This window comes from Pogoniulus pusillus, chromosome 6 (assembly GCF_015220805.1).
Source record: "Pogoniulus pusillus isolate bPogPus1 chromosome 6, bPogPus1.pri, whole genome shotgun sequence".
Taxonomy (NCBI): domain Eukaryota; kingdom Metazoa; phylum Chordata; class Aves; order Piciformes; family Lybiidae; genus Pogoniulus; species Pogoniulus pusillus.
This window is the reverse complement of record NC_087269.1, coordinates 36,736,855-36,756,300: the sequence shown is the minus strand read 5'-3', so window position 1 is coordinate 36,756,300 and position 19,446 is coordinate 36,736,855. Positions and strand designations below refer to the sequence as shown.

General features: G+C 39.3%; 2 protein-coding genes across 7 annotated transcripts in view; one reads left to right on the top strand and one right to left on the bottom strand.

The window, feature by feature from the left end:
• MYPN (myopalladin) overlaps window positions 1–19,446 on the bottom strand; it is a 47,297-nt gene that overhangs the window by 26,454 nt on the left and 1,397 nt on the right. Inside the window, exons 2-7 of the mRNA XM_064145211.1 lie at window positions 8,587–8,762; window positions 6,956–7,007; window positions 4,898–5,039; window positions 3,050–3,121; window positions 2,694–2,835; window positions 1,800–1,823 (exon numbers count right to left, since the gene is read on the bottom strand). Of these exons, the coding sequence (XP_064001281.1) occupies window positions 1,800–1,823; window positions 2,694–2,835; window positions 3,050–3,121; window positions 4,898–5,039; window positions 6,956–7,007; window positions 8,587–8,762 (608 nt within the window). The remainder of the gene's footprint in view (window positions 1–1,799; window positions 1,824–2,693; window positions 2,836–3,049; window positions 3,122–4,897; window positions 5,040–6,955; window positions 7,008–8,586; window positions 8,763–19,446) is intronic.
• HERC4 (HECT and RLD domain containing E3 ubiquitin protein ligase 4) overlaps window positions 5,768–19,446 on the top strand; it is a 75,475-nt gene continuing 61,796 nt past the window's right edge. For 5 of the 6 annotated variants that reach the window (XM_064145216.1, XM_064145214.1, XM_064145213.1 and 2 more), the window contains exons 1-4: window positions 5,769–5,934; window positions 7,433–7,637; window positions 8,608–8,727; window positions 19,281–19,343. The gene's annotated coding sequence lies outside the window, so the exon portion shown is untranslated. Of the gene's footprint in view, window positions 5,935–7,432; window positions 7,638–8,607; window positions 8,728–19,280; window positions 19,344–19,446 lie in introns of all 6 variants that reach the window. The other variant, XM_064145221.1, reaches the window with a different exon arrangement.

Sequence of the window (19,446 nt, the reverse complement as noted above, 5' to 3'; positions counted from 1 at the left end):
TACCCTCTGTGTTCCAGCATGCCCAACAAAACTAAAGAACAGGTGTCAGCAGTGTTTGGAAAGCATCAGAAAATGTTTTCCTAATCACATGAAGTACAGACTTAATCTCTGATGAACTTTGAACTTAATTTGGGGAAATAGACTGTATGCTGTACTCACAACTTTCCAAAATACAGGTATTTTAATCTCTTTGCAGACTGCAAGATTAGTTATATTTAACTAGAAACAATTTGAGTGGAGTCTCTCTGTAAGGAGAAGGAATACAAAACACAGACACATAAGATGGCAGTTTCCCAAAGTGCCAATGCGGATCTGAAGACAGAGGGGATTGTGCTTGTTAGGAGGTTGCCCTGTCACTCCCTTGTGAAGAAGATGATTGGGCACCAAAGATGTGCTAACAAAAGTACTAGCAAAAAATAAATTTCATCTTGAAAAGTCTATCTAGGGTTATAACATTCCTGTCTGACCAGTATAGAATCTGATATGTTTGGGCAGCAGTGCCAGTTAATAAATAATGAAGAGTGATGGGATTTTAAATCTTCCATTTGGCTGGCTAGCTGGGATGAAGAGGCAGAGTAACATCTAAAGTGTATTGAAATGTGGCCTTAGAGCATTTCTTCAAGTAGTCAGTGACTAGTTTGTTACCATTTCACAAGAAACTTTCCTAAACCCCTAGAGAATCAGTATTATATGTGTATTTCTGTAGAAGACCATACCACATTTAAACTTGATTGTTTCATGTCATCACTGAGGAAAACCTAGTAGCAAGAAAGAGACTATCTGCTAACAACTAAAGGAGAGTAATAGTTTATTATAGTATCGTGGATTATAGAACTAGTTTTAAGGCATTACAGTATCTAGTTTATAGTATTTAGATTTGCCAACCACTGCATGCATGGAAATCCAGATTCCTTCTGAATGAGCAGCAGGTGATGAGGCAGTGACAACTGCACCCAACTGATTACCCACTAAAAACTGCTTCACATTACTCAGCAGTGATGCCACTGGACAGTAAAGGAACAGCATCAGTGGGTTCTGATAGAAGCTCCATTTACTCATTCCTAAATCTCAGCAAAAGACATTGCAGACAGAGAGAGTTTCAGGATGCTCTTTGGGGTAAATATTTTGAAGGGCAAGGAGAAGAGTTACAAAATATATATAATTATAATATATATAATTATTTATATGTCCATAAGTGGTTGTCTTATGGAGAAGTAATCAAAATATGTGAGGCTTCTTTGTTCAGCTCATGCAGAGTAGCCTATATTCTCCTCTGCCCCTTGCATTTATCAAATCCAGCCACTTTGATAGGATTTGTTAATATCAGGGTTGGAACACCTGATGTGGTACTCTCATATTACACTGGCAGGGAGCAAAGGGAATGGCTGACATGGCTAAACATCTGATGCAATGTTCCCTAACTGGTCAACTAGATAAAAATAGCTCAGTTCTACATCATCTGCTGTAATTATGAACCTCAGATATACAGGGGACCCTCATACATTTAATCTTGTTAATCGTTAGCTCATAAAATGCTAACACTTGGGTCCTAAATTAGAACTGGGTCAAAGCAGACCAAAGCAGAATGGAAACATTAATTTCTTCAAAAGTGATAGAACTAATTCAAATTACATGCTTGTGGCACAGTCTACAGTGAAATGCATCTCACTAGTAGGAAGTAGTAGTATAGAAAAAGAAGAAATTCTGTTAATTATTTAAACTCTGTAACTTAATATTTTGTAAGGTTAAGTCATCCATTCATATAACCAGAAAACTATGAGCCTTTGGGTGCTCCTCACCTGGTTCAGCCATAGATCGTGGTTCTAAAGGGAAGAAGAGCAGAATTAGTAGATCAAATAGACTCATTTTTTGCCAATAATGTTCTCAGTATAACAGAATACTCCTTTTGATCTAATTTTCTGTTCAAGGGGTGGTGGAGTCAGCCAGACCTTGTACTCAGTGGTATGTCAAGTCCACTGAACACTATGAACACTTTTGAGAATTTATGAGTAACTCAAGAAAATAAATTTTGCAATAAGTAGTTGGGTTTTTTTTTCAGTCTTAACACAACTTTATTTTGTCTTGATGACACGTGAATCCAAGTTTCATTTAGATTTGATTTTGTGTGATATTTAATGCATTTCTCTTGATTTTTAGCAGTTTCAGCATTCCACTGACTTATGAGGAAACTGCAAATGTTAGAACTGCATTTGAAAATAAAAGGAGGGTATGTTTACAGCTTAGCATATGTCATGTGCAAGTGTGCCTATGTATGTGTGAGCATTCTAACAGGTACCTCAGCTTACGTTTATGGATAAATAATGAATCCATTGCCCATGAGCACAGTTATTGTAGCACTTAACTACAAGGAGAGGGATTTATGGGCAGTGGAACTCTACATAAAAAGTGCAGACCCAGACACAAACAAGAGAAGTGAGACTATGTTAGAAAAGGACATTGAAGTGGCAAAGGGCTCAAAGCAGAAGGCAAAACAATTCAACAGTTTGAGGAATCCCAGAAAACACCACCTGTGTTGCTGTTCATTTGTCCATGGTTTTGGCTTCTGAAACTCATATTTATTGCTGTTAATATAGCTTATATAGTTCTCACCATTGAAAGTTAGTGTTGCTATGTTATCAATTTGTGCCTGCCTGTGTTTGATTAGAAACGAGCCTTCCACACAAGACACATACTTTTCTGTAATATCCTAAAATCTGGTGAATCTTCTATCAATGTTCCTTCTCTATACCATTCAACCTTTGGGGAAGGAGCTCCTTTCACCCGGCATTCAAAGACAACAAGCTGCCCCTCAGAAGCTGAAATATCCTGTAACATCTAAAAGAGAAAACAAATAGATAGTCAGTAAATGCCTTATTGCTCTGGAAGTAATACTAATTTCAGCAAGGTTTCATGGAGCCACTCGAGTGCTTGAATGGCTGAAGAAATGCATAATTCCTTGAAAAAAACATTTGATAAGTAGAACACTTTAATTATCTCTCTGTACAATTAATTGACCTCTTTAGTTTCCAAATCTCATAGAACAAATTACCTTTGTAAATACAGGAGCAGCAATTATGGGTCTTCCATCCAGTCCTTGCAAATAATTAGTGGGGCTTTGAGCCTGCGGATTGCAAAACATCACATGATGATGTTTAGATGTTGAAAATTTATTTTTCCATACATAGAAGAAACATAGTTTTTGGGGTTGTAAAATCCAAAGCTAAGTATTTAATGCAGTGAATAAAAGTTGCTCTACTGTAGATGACATTTTAGCCAGGTGGGGGGTGGCCTCTTCTCCCAGGCAACCAGGAATAGAACAAGGGGACACAGTCTCAAGTTGTGCTGGGGGAAGTATAGGCTGGATGTTAGGAGGAAGTTCTTCACAGAGAGAGTGATTGGCATTGGAATGGGCTGCCCAGGGAGGTGGTGGAGTCACTATCCCTGGAGGTGTTCAAGAAAAGCCTGGATGAAGCACTTAGTGCCATGGTCTAGTTGACTGGATAGGGCTGGGGGATAGGTTGGACTGGATGATCTTGGAGGTCTCTTCCAACCTGGTTGATTCTATGATTCTATGACTGCTACTGATCTTCCTGATAGTACTGAGTAACAAAAATGCTGTAACTGCCTGGCTGAGTTCATCATGGCAAGGACAATTTCACTGCAGCACACTATGACGTTTTTCATTAATACCTCATGAAGGCAAATCTAGGTAGGTTGCTTGGTGGTATTCTCCCTTTATAAATTCTTACTTACAAGATATTTATGGTTGTTAATAAGGGAAAGTTAAATCCAGTTGTGTGTGGCTGCTACTGTAACTCCCCTCCTTTGCCAAAACCAAAGAAATGAATTCTGAGTGAAATCAGAATGAAATAATTCTCTGTCTGGGAAACTTCCTTGTATGACTTGATTAATCAAGTTTTTCATATTAGTGAGAGAGAAGCTGCCCCAGAAGATCAAAATTAGCAATTCAGCATCTCAGGAAACAGCCAGATTTTATAGATGGTGTCTTCTAAGCCAGGAAGATTGAAAGTGGTGATTTTTGAGATAACTATGACTCTTGACTAAGGCAATCCCATCAAAATATCATAAGGGCTTACTTCTGTTCTCTTGGTAGTGAAAAATAATTGTGCATTACTTAACCTATTCACTATGTGATTATTGGTTACCACCTAATTCTAGGCTGCAAACATTGAAAAGGCAGCATAAAGCAAGATTCTTAGTAACTTTTCAGCTTTATTTTAAGTAAATACAGCTCATCTCTCCTATTAGGAAAGAATTCACAGTTCTGGATATTCTGATCATTTGCAACAAAACAGACTTGAATGCTAGCATTAATTAGAAGCTCTTCAATATGGATATTCAAATGTTAGGCAGTAAGTAAGCATATTGACCTATAAATGAAATTATTTAGCTCAAAATAAGTTTCGTTGAAAGAAAATTATGTCAAGTGAGCTCTGGAGTGAGAGAGAGAGAGGGAGAGGGAAAAGTTATAGGCTGCTGCTATTGGAAGTGATCGAGTCAGTCTGCAATGTGAAGAGGCCAGTGAGCTGAGTTACACACCAAGTGCCCTTCCTGGCATGCAGTCTCTGACTTGCTGGGGTACACACAGATTCCCACTGCTGGCTCAGCTTAGCAGCAGCTGCTCCTTCTGCTCACTGCCACACAGATGCCTCTAACCTGGGGATGAAAGGTCCGCTTCCCTTGGCTGGATACTAACGACTGCAAATAGTCATGTCATCTCCACTGTGTATGCAACTATTGTATGGCTGTAAGGTTCAAAGCTAAAGTTCAACAGTAAAGCAAAATCTAGAAAATGGGGCTCTGAGTCACAAGCTGTGGAGGAAACACCTTTTTAAGAGCTTCTGGGTTTTGAAATTCACCGTATTGTCTCTCATACCTGATTAACTGGCGTTGACACAGGCTGGACAGGTACAGTCACAGACTGAAGTGATGGTGCCGTGGGCGTTTCTTGATGCTTGGCTGCAGTTCTAACAGCAGGAGATGCTGCATTCAAGGAGGTGTCAGCTGGCTTTAATTTGCTGCAAAATGTTAACCGGAGACCAGTGCTCTAACTGGAAGCCAGAGGTACAAGTGTATCTCTGAGTCGTGGCTATCTCAGTTACATCTCAACCCCAGCCTCCCTTCTGGGGTTGAATTCCAACTGATCTAAACTGATATGTACTTCATAAAAATCAAGCTGCATATCTTTCTAGACTAATCTCTCCTACTTAGTTCAGTTACACCAAATGTAATAAATGTCCTGAATTAACTCAGTTGTGCTTTGAAAACTGCTGTCAACAACTCTGAACAGCATGAGAGAGTGATGCTAGTTTCTCTATCCTCTGGGCCTGTATGAATTTGTGGGCCTATAAGGTAGTGAAAATACCATGGTCTGCTTGGATACAGATTCAGCAATTTACTGCTGAAAGAGGAAAAAAAGGACAGTATGCTTTTTGCAACAGATCTTGCAATTTTGGTACTGTTTGGGTTGGTAGCTTTTCATCTAGGTTTCTATATGGAATGAAAAGTGTTGACCCTCTTTGGTTTTATTGCTAAGTAAAATAATGCAGACAATCCTATTTAGTTTGAGGTATGTATGGGCTGCTCTGCCCCAGGAAAGCCATCCTTCAAACCAGAGGAAGCCTTGCTCAGGGTGACCTTGGCAGTTGTTGTCAGCACTGCTGTAGCTTTTGAAACTGGGAACATTTTTTTCCTCCATTTTCTACCTGTTCTGATACGAATTCTTTTTAACTGCAGGTTTTTAAATGCATGTGACCACAGCTGGAATCTAAGCAAAATAAGGCCACTTACACCCAAACCTATATTTCATAATTATCTCATCTGAGGACATCCTGTTACAGTGTCAGAGCAGCACTCTGTTGAACTTTTGTTCCCCTAAGAAAGATGGAATGCAGTACATTGCAGTTTAATGAGGTAAGCGATTTGGAGATGCCACCAAGCAATCAACTCTACATTAACACCTAGTAAGACGAATAAGAAAAAAATGTTATACCCGAGACATTTGGAAAACTCTGATCTAGAACTATGGACAGCTTAACAATTCATCCCCAAAACCTTGTGATCTTTGTGATTTTAAGTTTTCTATTAATCCCCTACATTTCTTAAAGTCCATAAATCAGACCGATCCAGAGTATTTTATGACTTTGAAATCGAAATCATTTAAGATTTGCTGGCTGCCTGAGGTCTTCAGTCAAGCACACTTGCACTTCAAAAGAAAATGACAGTTGTAATGCATGTAACCCTCCTTAACAATGGATAAAATCTAGGATGTGTAAATTGATTTGATTAACATTTCCTCTTTGAGAAGGACTAGCTGCTTTTGGGCTTCTAAATGCGTATGGAATGGATCTCATTTAGGGAAAATGAAATTCTTTCCAAGGTTTTACATTGCATCTGACACTTCTTTCTTTTTATATTTAAGCAGTTTTTTATACTAATAATTGCAGTTTACTCTAGTTCATATGTATTCATTATTTTCCTTATATCTAAATTATCAATGGATAGCTATCTTCTGCCAAAAACTTCACAACATACCATATTTTCATGTGGGATGTTTTACTATGCTATTTTTGCATGTCAGATGCTTAAAACAGCATTTTAGTTGGGTCTAGGCAAATCTAATTTGTTTTAGCAAATCAATTTTAGTAGTTTAATCTTTAAGGTAGCATATTTCTACTTACATTTTTATTTAACATTAAAGTTTTGATTCTTAAGCTAAAGCTGAAGAAGCCACATAAATGCAAATGTGGATTTGGTCCTTACTATTTGTAAAGCAAACTAACAGACACACAAACTAAACCCGAGCCAAACAACCCAAACTAATCCCAGACAAAAGCCTAATATGTGGAAGCTGCAAAATAGGTGTGGAAACTGAACTGTCTGCAGGTGTTTTAGCTGCAAGAAATACGAAAGATGTAATTGTCTGTAAACGTACTGTGCCATTTCGTCTTTGACAATTTCACCTTCAGAGTCAGAAGAGGAAACTCCTACAAAGAAGGGGAAAAAAACCAACAACTTAGAAGGATTTTTGGAGAAGTTTATCTATGAAGGATATAAATCTTTGTTTAAATTTCCTCATGAGCATTCTAAGGATCTATATTATAAAGCTATGCCAAAAGAAAAGATCATGCTGAGGTGGAAATTAACCAATGCTGCGCATACTGTGTAAGATACAGATACTGCTATAAGGCAGATTTGGGATGAGGTGCAGCTGAAATGAGGAAAACATCCAAGAGTGAATGCAAACCTGGGTCTTCCTCAGGTTCTCTTTCAAATGACACTAGTATGATTTAGTCTGTAATTGCTGTTGTGAATCAAGTAAAAACATTTCTGGTTTGGTTTGGTTTTGTTCTGGTGTTTTGTTTTGTTTTGTCAGACACCTAATGCTATCTGTTATGGTTTGGTTTTTAAGGGGTGAAAAAGAGAACTGGAATCATAACTATTATTCTTCAACTAGTGCTTTGCAGCATAGTTTGGACAAGATACCATCTCCATTTACTGACAGCTGTCTTATTGAGACATTTCACAGTTTTTGGTTCAGCCTTCACTGCATTTTCTCTGCAGTTCCTGTCACTGAGCATCTCCCTCTGCCATGGCTTCCATCCAACAGCCACTGAGTTAAGTAAAAGCAGACCTTGGCCCCAGTCTTGGAAGTAGTAAATCCCTGCCAAGTACAGACATCTCCCATTAATGTCAGGGGCAGCGCAGATACTGAAAAAGGATTTGTCCTTTCACTGTCAGATTAGGGACATGAAAGGAGAGTAATAGCAGAGCAAAATTAACCTTGTATTAAGCAGGGTAGGTGCTTTAATTTATGAATGGACCTGCTGTTGTCATTGGTGGTATTCATAGTAAATTTATTTGCCTGAAAAAGGGAAAAAAGGATTCCGTGTATTTAATTTTTATTTGTAACCTTGCTAGTACAATGGTAGACACAATCTAAAATCTTACTCCAAAAAACACTAAAAAGAAATATAATAAATAGACTTCTCTCAAGCAGAATATATTAAAGTAGAATATATTACAGTAAAATATTTAAAAAGCCTAAACAGAAAGGAGACCTAAATCTGCAGATACATACTCTAATTACAGTATCTGTTGTGCAGGGAAAATAACAAATTGCTGTAATATTTATTCTGATTACAAAGTCCCAATAATGGGTTAAGAGGAAGCTATCCTATATTTGATTTGTAATAATGAGTGTAGGGAAAAGGGGTTAATAAGAATCAGATGCTTATCTTGGGTGCTAATATTTCTGTAGAGTACCCCAGAAAAAAAATTATAAGCTGGCACCAGAATCAGAATATTTCTAGACTTTGATCTGGCAGTGAGATATATGAAATCTCTGGGAAGCCTCACACTAAGATTAGGTATAAAAGGGCAAACCCCTGTCTGAAGGTGGTTTTACAAAGAAATTAGAAATGTGTTAATTATGACAAAAATTGTTGATTTCTTGCTGTATATTTTTTGCAACAAATCTATCACCCAGTTACCACACAATGCATAGCTGAGTCTTAACCCTCTATGACCAATGTCAACAACCAGCTGCCACAATTCTAACATTACCTTCTATATAAATCTCTGCAGAAGTGGAGTCTGTTCCATAGATGTTTGAAGCAAAGCACGAGTAACGTCCTGTATCCTCCTCAAAAGCTTCAACAATAACCAGTGAATGTTGATCACCTGTCTGGATAATTTGAATGTCTGGTGAGTTTTCAAGCTCCTTCCCTTCACAGTACCACCTGCAAGGCAAAGAATACTGTTTATCAGTGCAAACAGCTTGACAGGTAGAATGGCACTGTTTGAAGTCTTTCTGATGATAAAATTGGTGGGGTTTAGCCTGAAGATTCTGACAGAGTACTGCAGGTAAGTGTTGAATCAACCATCATAAAATACCTATGATTTTCATAATATTCAATTGCAGTAGATAGCAGTGCTCCTTTCTTTGCACTATTTACACATACTAACAAACTAGTTTATGTAAGTGACTTGCTTGATATTCAGATTTCAGTAGTAGAGTAGAAGAGCTCTAAATCACCTGGCTTTGAATTCCTTTTGTGCTGTATTCAGGTCTGTGTTGTGGCTGAAACTACAGCAAAAAAACCTTGAAACCCTAAGTAAATACATTTCCTCAAACTCGTGGTACCAAGTTCATGGTGGTTCAGGGTGTGACTATAATTAATGTTACTCTTTGTTTTATCATATATTTAAGACAATCAGCTTTTTATAAGAGATGGCAGAAGTGTATCACTAGGAGAGAAGTGATCTATGGCGGTATAGAGGCACTTCCTTACGGGGGCATGGCCACTGAGGCAGCTAGACCTTGAATTCTTTTCTGCACCACGTTGCTGTATTTCTCTTTTAAACTCTGCTACACATCCAGGAATATATTGGGTCCTTTAGAGACTCCACATTATCATCTAAGGTGTTCCTAAGTCACTCAACGTTCAGAAGGACTGTTGCAGTAGAAAATGCAGGAATCCAACCAAAAGTGAAAGCATCACCTGAAAGGAAAGTTCCACAAAATGTGTTTGTGACAGTAACCATCAGCTCAACCTGAGGACTAGCAGGAGGAGAGAACAGGCCTAATTGCTATTGCTTGTTAATATGGAAGAGAAGACAGAAAAAACTGAAATAGGTTTGCAGAACCAGATTCAAAATCTAATAAGACATTCGAAGTTTTATACAGAAGCTGCAGTACTATGGATAGGAATCCAGGTAATCCTTAGAAATACCTGTATTTTTAGAAAACTAGCTGAATTTACAAAGCTAAACTAGGGTGCATTCATCTTCATTTTAACTTTCCTTATAAATGCAGGCAGATATCAAACTCCACAAAAATATTTGCCTTTTCTGTATACTGCTGCACAGTGTGGGCTGTCATGCTGCTAGCATTTTTTATTCAACTGCTTTTAATAATTAGTCATTGTTTCATCCATCTGCATATGGTAGGTTGATAAAAGTAACTGCTAGCTTTTGAGTGCATACAAATGCTACCAAAGCAATGGCAAATGGATTGAGTATTGTATGTTACAGCAAGTAACATTAGCTCTGGAAAGGATAAGGCTAGGGTTTTCACTAGTAAATGGTAATGGGTCATATTTCCTGGCTCATACTATAAGGTACTTTGGTACATTTCCATCTCAGATCACTTAGAAAAACATGAATAAATAAAGCAGTATCATGTAGAATTAAAAGAGGAGCCTCAAAGGGGTTGTGAGGTATGAAGGAGTACAGATCTGAAACTTAAATGATGACTACATAGCTAAGAAGTAAACCATGCACTATTTGTGCACCATCAGTCCTGGCTGTCCAACGTGGCTTTCCTAAAGTAGACAGGGTGTTCCCCAGTCCACTTGGAGCTGCACGTTAGTGTCATCTGTAGCTGTACAGTTAACTTCCTTGAGAGTACAGCTTGGAAAGCGTACAGGGCTGCCTGTTACAGAGGGGAGCTCCTGCACTGCAGAGTGAATCACACTGCTTAACACGATTTCCCCTTTTAGAAAGGCAAACCTTTGTAGCCAGAGAGATAGAACTGAGAAGTTTTAGCTTCATGTCTACATCTGCCTGCTTATCCTGTTGTTACAAACCTCCATTGTAACAAGAATTAAAAATGGGTCTAAGAAAAGGAGGTTTATGAATTTAATATTTTTGTTTGCAATGTAGTAAATATCATCAATGTTCAGAGAGGATGCCAGCAGTCCCAGCTCTCTTCCCTGACATCTCACAGCTGACATGCAGCTTTGCTTCACTAAAATACATCCATGTCCTTCTTGCAGGGCATTGCTTTGTGCAGAGTGCTTCAACTGAAGTTACTCATTTTTCTTCCCTTTGAGCCTTAAAGATCTTGCAGATCTAGCAACAGTTCTTGAAAACGTTAAAATCCTAATGCTGACTTCTTTGCTGGAGATTTCTCTCCCTGAAGCAAGGATGGCAGATTCAAATATGTTCCCAGAATCAAATGCTCTGATTCTGGTCCGATGAAAACAAGTTTGTGCCAGGACACTAGACTTGTGGAACTAAGATAACTGAAGCCTACAAGTTCTATTATATGACTTTTAGTAAATGTTAATAACCATAGAAGAGGGGGCTGGGCAATCAAGGGACTACAGCTGCATCTCAAGTTGCCACAGGTGTTTTCTTGAACTCAGTGTTAATAACTTTAAGGGAGTTGTCTTCTCTCCTTTTGCTAGTTTTTCTACCATTCTGTTGGGCAAAACAAGATGCTCCAAAGTACTTCTGTCAGTGGACAGTCTGTGTGGGACAACACTTTACCCCAGGATAGCTTTCAGCAGCCATTCATGCTATTCTTCAGACCTCAACCGAACTTAAGGTGCTTCACAGTACAGCTGTGAGCAGTGTACTGGATAGTGTCCAAACCCATACTACATGCAACACTCTTGTGAATTTAAGAGACACCTGTCATCATACAAAAGGGACTAATAATATTAGCACATACCCTAGGGTGCCAGGACAAGCTAGCACATGTGAAAAGATAAATGAGAACTTAGTGGGTGTTCTGGCCCACACTACAAGTCCACCTAACACAGCATGCTGACAGTGACTAAAAGCAGACACTTATGGGAGCATCTAAGAACAGAGTGAATATCTATGTATACATGTATGTATAATTACCTATTCCTCTAAAGTATCTAACCTTTTTTTCCCTCTTTCTCTTTTATCTATCATTATCTTTTTTAGAAAGTGAGAAGCATTTAAAAATCATTTCAAAAAGGTGAAACAAATGGTCTTGAAATTATTATTTACAAACTACCTCTGCTTTAGAAGATTTCACTATCACAATATCATGACCATTACTGTCTAGTAGACTAAATTGTATGATTCTTTACTAACATTTAGTTTGCAAATCCTGTTTTTTATTGCTGTCATCCTTGTTTTGAAAGTATTGGTTTACACTTCCATTCAAAACACATCTCTCATAAAAATAATGGTCTTTCTAGCTTCCTCCAGTTGAACTATAGAGCTTATATTACATCAAAGCCCAGTCAGGAACCTTCAGATCCACTAGTACAAACCGCTTCAAACCGAAGAAACAGCTACACATGCTTTAGACTTTGCTCATAATGAGTTGACTAAATCTGGTATTTTCCCCACTAATAATGAGGGAGTTTTGAGCAGCTCTGCAAAAGTGCCTATCATATTTGCATTTCTGGTCAGTGATGTCCTTGTAAACATGTAGATACAGGAAGCCAGAGCAAGAGAGGAGTCCTTGGTTTCCAGAACACCAGCACCTAGTGCCCGGGATAAAGGAAGAACTCTATTGTGAGGAAGTAGAGAAAACATTTGACTGAGCCAAGGGAGAAGGATGGTAATGTGCATTACAAAGCTGATTGAAAAGGTCCTTTGAAATCGATTAGTGCCATTTTAAAGTTCCAGACCAGGAAATGACACAGGAATCCTGTAATCCCAAAGGGTTGTTTTTTTTTTTTCAGTTCTGTAACCAATATATGGATGTGACCTATCTGGACTTCTGCAAGGTCCTTGACATTGTCCCCAACAACATCCTACTTGCTAAGTTGAAGAGAAAAGAATTTGATGGGTAGACTGTTCATTGTGGCTGGATGGCTGTATCCAGAGGGTAATGCTCAATGGCTTGAAATCGAGATGGAGAGCAGTGACAAGTGGTGTCCCTCAGGAGTCCACATTGGGACCTGTTCCATTTAATATTTTTATCAGTGATATAGACAGGGGGATCGAGTGCACCATCAGCAAGTTTGCAGATGACACCAAGCTGAGTGGTGCTGTCAATATGCCAGAGGGATGGGGTAACATTCAGAGGGACCTAGGCAAGTTGGGGAGGTGGGCCTAGGTGAACCTTATGAGGTTCAATAAGAGCAAGTGCAGGGCTCTGCACCTGGGCTGGAACAATCCTCACTATTAATACAGACTGGTGGATGAGGTGATAGAAAATAGCCCTGTGGGAAAGGACTTGGAGGTGCTGGTGGACAAGATGCTGCTTGAACAGACTGTGTGCGTTTGCAGGCCAGAAAGCCATTCACACCCTGGGCTGCATCAAAAGATATGTTACTAGCAGATCGAGTGAGGTGATTCTGCCACTTTGCTCTGGGGAGACCTCACCTGGAGTACTGCATCCAGCTCTGGAGCCTTCAACACAGGAAGACCAGAGACCTGATGGAGCAGGTCCAGATGAAGGCCACAAAAATGATTAGGGGGTTGGAGCTGCTATGAGAACAGGCTGAGGGAGCCTGGAGAAGAGAAGGCTCCAGGGAGACCTGATAGCAGCCTTCCAGTACCTGAAGGGGGCCTACAAGAAGGATGGAGAGAGACTGTTTACAAAAGCCTGTAGTGATAGGACAAGGGGCAATGGCTTCAAACTACAGAAGAGTAAATTAAGATTGGATGTTAGGAACCAGTTCTTTACTATGAGAGTAGGGCAACAATGGAACAGGTTGCCCAGGGAGGTGGTTGGAGATATTCAAGGTGATAGGGTTCTGGGCAACCTGATCTAGTTGAGGATGCCCCTGCTGATTTCAGAGAGGTTTGGACTAGATGACCTTTGGAGGTCACTTCCAACCCATACTATTCTGTAATTCTATTCTATGTTTCTATGGTTTATTCTTGTCTTGTTTTCAAGATTACAATTGGTGGTAATTGTGAGGAGACAGTGCACAACTGTACGACTACAAGTGCAAATTTGGTACGTGAAGTTGCTTTTTAGGTGCGTAATACATGTAGGCATCTGTGTGCTTTGGGAGGTGAGTCATGGCACTTACTCATGTCTTTTTATATACCTACCTCATGCTGCTACCCTACCATGAAGCCTTGTTTTAGCACATTAGAGTTAGTAGATATGAAAAACTGTTAAAGACAGACATTTTCAGCAGCATCTTTTCAGAACATGAAAATAACCTCTGTAGTACGGTGGTGTCATATTTTTGTATCCACTCAAATATGGCTCCCTGCTCGAGTGACACACAAGGCAAAACACATTACACAAAACACTGCAATACAATCACCAGTAATATACAAGAACTCTTTGTGTAACTATTGATCAGTTTTTTCAGTTAACCTGTAGGGTTAGTACAGTGATAAGTCTGTATTGCATGCCTTAGGAGGCACGGTTGTAATTTCACAGTATCACAGTATCATCAGGGTTGGAAGAGACCTCACAGATCATCAAGTCCAACCTTTTACCACAGAGCTCAAGGCTAGACCATGGCACCAAGTGCCACGTCCAATCCTGCCTTGAACAGCCCCAGGGACGGCGACTCCACCACCTCCCCGGGCAGCCCATTCCAGTGTCCAATGACTCTCTCAGTGAAGAACTTTCTCCTCACCTCGAGCCTAAATTTCCCCTGGTGCAGCCTGAGGCTGTGTCCTCTCGTTCTGGTGCTGGCCACCTGAGAGAAGAGAGCAACCTCCTCCTGGCCACAACCACCCCTCAGGTAGTTGCAGACAGCGATAAGGTCACCCCTGAGCCTCCTCTTCTCCAGGCTAAACAATCCCAGCTCCCTCAGCCTCTCCTCGTAGGGCTTGTGCTGTAAGCAAAACTAAAACCACCATGTAAGCTATTTCTTTCCAATATTTGTTTAGTGTGTGTGAGTAGTATGTTCCTTTAGTAGACTCAGACACTGAAGCAGGAGTGACTTAATTATTTTCTTTGCAGTTATTTTGCAGGATAAGTGATTTAAAATTTTGGGAATAAACCGCTTTGAGCCTGTGCTTAGCTCTCCTACACATGGTGTTCTTTAGGCAGTCACTATTTTCACCATAATGGTAAGGGGTTTGATATTAAGCCAAAAAAACCCCAAAAACCAAAGTGTGCTTAATTTCTGTTATCTCTTCACAGCGAAAAACAGTTCTAGTCTGTAAAATCAAGCTTTATGTAAATCTGGCCTCTGGCCATACCTACTTCTTGCTTACCAGCATCGTATATTATTCTTAACTTCAAAATGTTGTACGTGGTAGCAACGAAATGTCAGTTCCAGGGAGAGTTCTGACATTGAGATACATGGCATGACTGAAGTAGCAATACTCTCCATCACTGGCATTTCATTCCTGCCGTGAATTGTAATGATAGCTTCATCATACAAGGCAGGTTCACATTAAGCACAAGCAGTGTCACCCACTGTGCCAAATTCATCTAGGTCTTAAACCATTGATTTGACTGGAGTTGCATGTGAGAGAAATTCAGCTTTCTAGGCTTTGAACACCAAGACATGTTCACATTTGGCAGCTAGGAAGATAAAAATCTTTATCAGTTTTACGTGACTTCAGAGTCTCTACAAAATTGTGATTAATTTCAAACAAAGCAGCACTAAAATGCACTACCTAAGCTCCGTATGCCTGTGTTAAAGAATGTGTTCATGGAAACCTTATGACATACAGCCTGTTTTTAGAACATCAAATCCTCATGACACTTCCAAGGTAGCTGTGTATGCCAAAACATGCAATGTGATTCATAAGTAAAATTAACCTAGGAGTGATGTGCCAGTTTAGAAAAATCTAGGCACCTCTGAACCTGGAAAAAGGAATGCTCTTCTCAGGGAGAAGAGTCAATATCACACCTAGCATATGTCACACCCAGCATTACTCATACAGAAACAGAGCTGTAGAAGGAAGAATGAGAATGAGGTCACTGAAACCTTTAACACTTTGGAAATATGCCACACACTTCCCTTAAATGCTTATTTCTAAGCTGCAGTATAATCAGAGTAGAGCAATCAATGAATAATTGTAGTAGTGTTCTTTAATTGTGAGCTGATGTTTGAGCCAGGTAGAGGCCCCTATAGGATTGTATAAGTCTTTGCCTCTCCAAATGATGATACTGAAAAGATGGGTAACGTTTCAATGAAATTTCATTCTAGCCAGGTAGGCTTAGCAAACTTCCTCTAGCATGTGGGCTTGTTTCATTAAGGCTCAGTTCTCCTAAAGAAGCAGTTGGCCAGGTCTACCTGTATTCAGGCAAGCAGGATTTAGCTTTCTGTACAATGGTACTTCAAATCACTTCCCAGGTTCTCCTCTTGCTCCACCATCCCAATTTTTGTCCTTCAGTGAAGCCTCATATATGCCAGACAGTTACTCATCCAGCCTGAATATTACACTGCTTTATCATTGCCAATGATATTTTGCCCCTGATCCATCATGAATGTAATTTACATTATTTTTTCACATCATCAGTTTTGGAATCAAATGCCTTGCTTTCAAACAGGATATCTGTCCATGATACTTCCCAGTGCTTTCTATCCCTGTGATCAGCTTCTTTGTAAACACTCTGTCTATAAATTTCTGTCGTATAATCCTCATTACATCAATTTAAACATCAGATTACACCTTGTGTTGACTGGGAAACTACATTACAGTGCTTGTTGAATCTTGTTCTAGTTTCACAATGCTCTGCGTTCCCACAGTACCACTTCTACATAGTTAGTGTATGTATTATGGGCAGTGTAACTAACCTGGGATCCCTTTCTGTGGTTAGGAAGTACATTTCAAGGCAAAAGATACAGGCAAGCATGCATTAGCACACATATATCCAAAGGATCCTTATTTTCTGAGCTTGGCCATTCGGTTGAGTTGAAGAAAGAAGAAATTGTGCCTTAAAGCAAGTCAACATTAAGCTTTCTCTTATCAGTTGTCACCTTGCCAGTCAGTCCTTTCCTGGGATTTTTGTATCTCTCTTCTTTATTTATTATAATTCTTGCTCAGCCCCACAGATACTGAACTAATTCACCACAAACCTTGAAAACCTGCTGTCCTCAAAGCAAGACAAATGCCAGTTCTGGACATGGTTCCACAGCTGTGGCCATCTAGATACTTCCTTCACTGTTTTGGAAACTTTGCCTAACAGATCAAAGACAAGCATTATTTTTAGTCAAAAACCCTGCAACCTCGTGTCCCCATGGTTAATGGAACATCTGTAGTGAAGTACATTCTGTTTTCTGTCTTCCTTATGATATAGCAGTGACTACAAAGGCCAGAATCACTGGGAACACTTGAATATTTATCACTGACATTCCCAGCTTTCTCCTTAATACAGCACGCACATACAGACACAAAAACACAAAGGGAGAGTTCAAACTCACCCCCTTGTGATTTATCTTTTGTTTGTTAGTTTAACTTGTGAAACTGAAACTGAGTCTGATTTTTTTTTATTGGAACTTGACTACTTGGGACTGATATTACCCATGAGGCTTCTTTTTTCCTGTCCCTACTTCCCCTGGCCTTGGGGCATCAGCCTGTGAGCACTGGACTTGTGTAGGCTCCTGCAAGACCCTGATCTGGGTAGAAGCATGAGTCAGTAAACCAAGTTGTGTATTTGTGTTTGGAGTAGTACATTGCTTGGCAACAGTGTATTACCATTGGAAGTGTGATGAATACTTCTGTAAAAGTGTATAAAATCAGCTCCTGTATCAACTGTTCTCCACATAAGTTGCTTATTTAGTTATTTTAAATGAACAAAATGTTCAAACAGAAATTTCAGTGGAAAATCTTAAATTTTGTTGGAACAAAACCAGACCCAAGTTACAAAGATATTCATCATCCAACTCTGTGGAATCAAGCAGTCCTTGAACTGAGTGCATAAGCATCCTAGTCATCCAGTGATGCTCTACAATATGAGTTGTCATTCTCAAGTTCTCCCATATGCATTTGCAAGGCTTCAGTGACTTCATAGCGTCAGTTTCTAAATCAGATAGTTGTTAAAGGCCTTAGCTTAGATGGCATGAGCACTTTGTCAGGTTTCTGTGCGTGTCAACAGCATGGGAATGTGTGTTGTAAGGATGGAGATGTGTCTAAGGATGGAGGCATTCCCTTCTTGAGAAATACCTAAACCACTGTGCACTGGACAGTGCTTCTGTAAAGAAGCAACTCCCTGGTCACCTTTCCTGATGGCAAAGAAAGCCAGACTGAGATTGTGTACAGGTCTATATATAGTAGAGAAAATTATTTAAGTTATTTTCTTTGTAATATAAAGTATGAATGATGATACAAAACCAAACATAATTCTCATGTGCTAGGATCCTACTGACATTTTTAATACAAATAAAGACTTATCAAGGCAAGTGTCTGCAGAAACATCTCAACATCTTTGTAAGTAAAGAAGTAAAGAAGTCTTCAGAAAGTGTTGCTAATATCTAGGGGATGATGATGATGATACTTCCCGCTTGTTTTCTGTCAACCCCCAAAAATTTTCTAGCAGGGTTTTCTCTTTTAATCAGGCTTCTCCATAAATTTAAGTGCTGAACACAATACAACATTTATAATGATATCAGCTCCACCAAAGTCATGCCTCAAAATCATTATTTAAAGCAGTCACTTTAGGCATGAAACTCAGTAGAAACCACATTCTTCCTAAACAAGGTGTTTCCCTCAGCTTTAGAATTATTTGCTTTTACAATAAATAATTTAGTCCTACAGAAGTTCACATTCCTACCAAGCACAAGAGGCTGAGTGGCATCACCAGTCAAGGTCTTGTTAGGGGCTGAGAACCTACACATTACTACCACTGAAGGCACTGGGCGGAGTGGTCTGGCAGTCACAGTTCAGGGATCCTATGAACATAGTAACTTAGCTTCTTGTCTTTGACACAAGGCTATCCATAACAAGGGAGTTATTAATTTGTAGATCCTTGGTCCTGTGTATTTAATAGTGAGTTGTAAAAACATCTTCCTTTTGAAAAACTAGCAGCTGGTGTGCCAGAAATCCAAGGTTGTGGAAGACAAAACTTCCTTGCCACAATCTTTGGACACTGCGACAGTTTTCATGTGACTGTGCCTATTGGTTCAGCAGGAATGATGACAAAAGGTGCAGCAGAAGCACTGCCAGTCATGTACTCAGTAGCTAAGGAAACAATGACCTGACGACTTCCAAAAGGTGAAGCTCAGAGTCCTCTAACTGTATACTGAAGATGAAAATAGCTCTTTTCAGTATATAGAAAAGCAACAGACTTCTAAAATGCCTATAAAAGGCCAGGCAGCTGTCTAGAATAAGGGTATCTGTTTATTATACTGCAGAAACTAGGTGGCAAACATGTGTAGTATGTCTCTAAAAGAAAATATGATTCCACCTTTGTGAGAGGTAAATTTGACTAATGAGCTCTATATGAGCAAATTTAGATTTAAAAATGCTTATGAGATATAAGAATTTTCAAGACAAATGTAGAAGTTACAATAATCTGTTTCTCATTCCACTGATGTCATTGATGAATGAAGTGTAGGTTTTCCCTGTTTCCTTTCATGTCCAGTGATCTTTGCAAATGTTACTCATTTAACTTTCAGAATCCTCCTTGATTTGGGTGAAAGTTGAAGCTCTGGGACTAGCAGGCTTGTCACACAACATGAGTAAGTATCATTTAATCAGGGCGCCTTATACCTGTTTTTTTTCTAAGACCATAGCAGAATCATTGACAGAATCTGAATGAGAACTGAGCTGCCTCTGGTTACT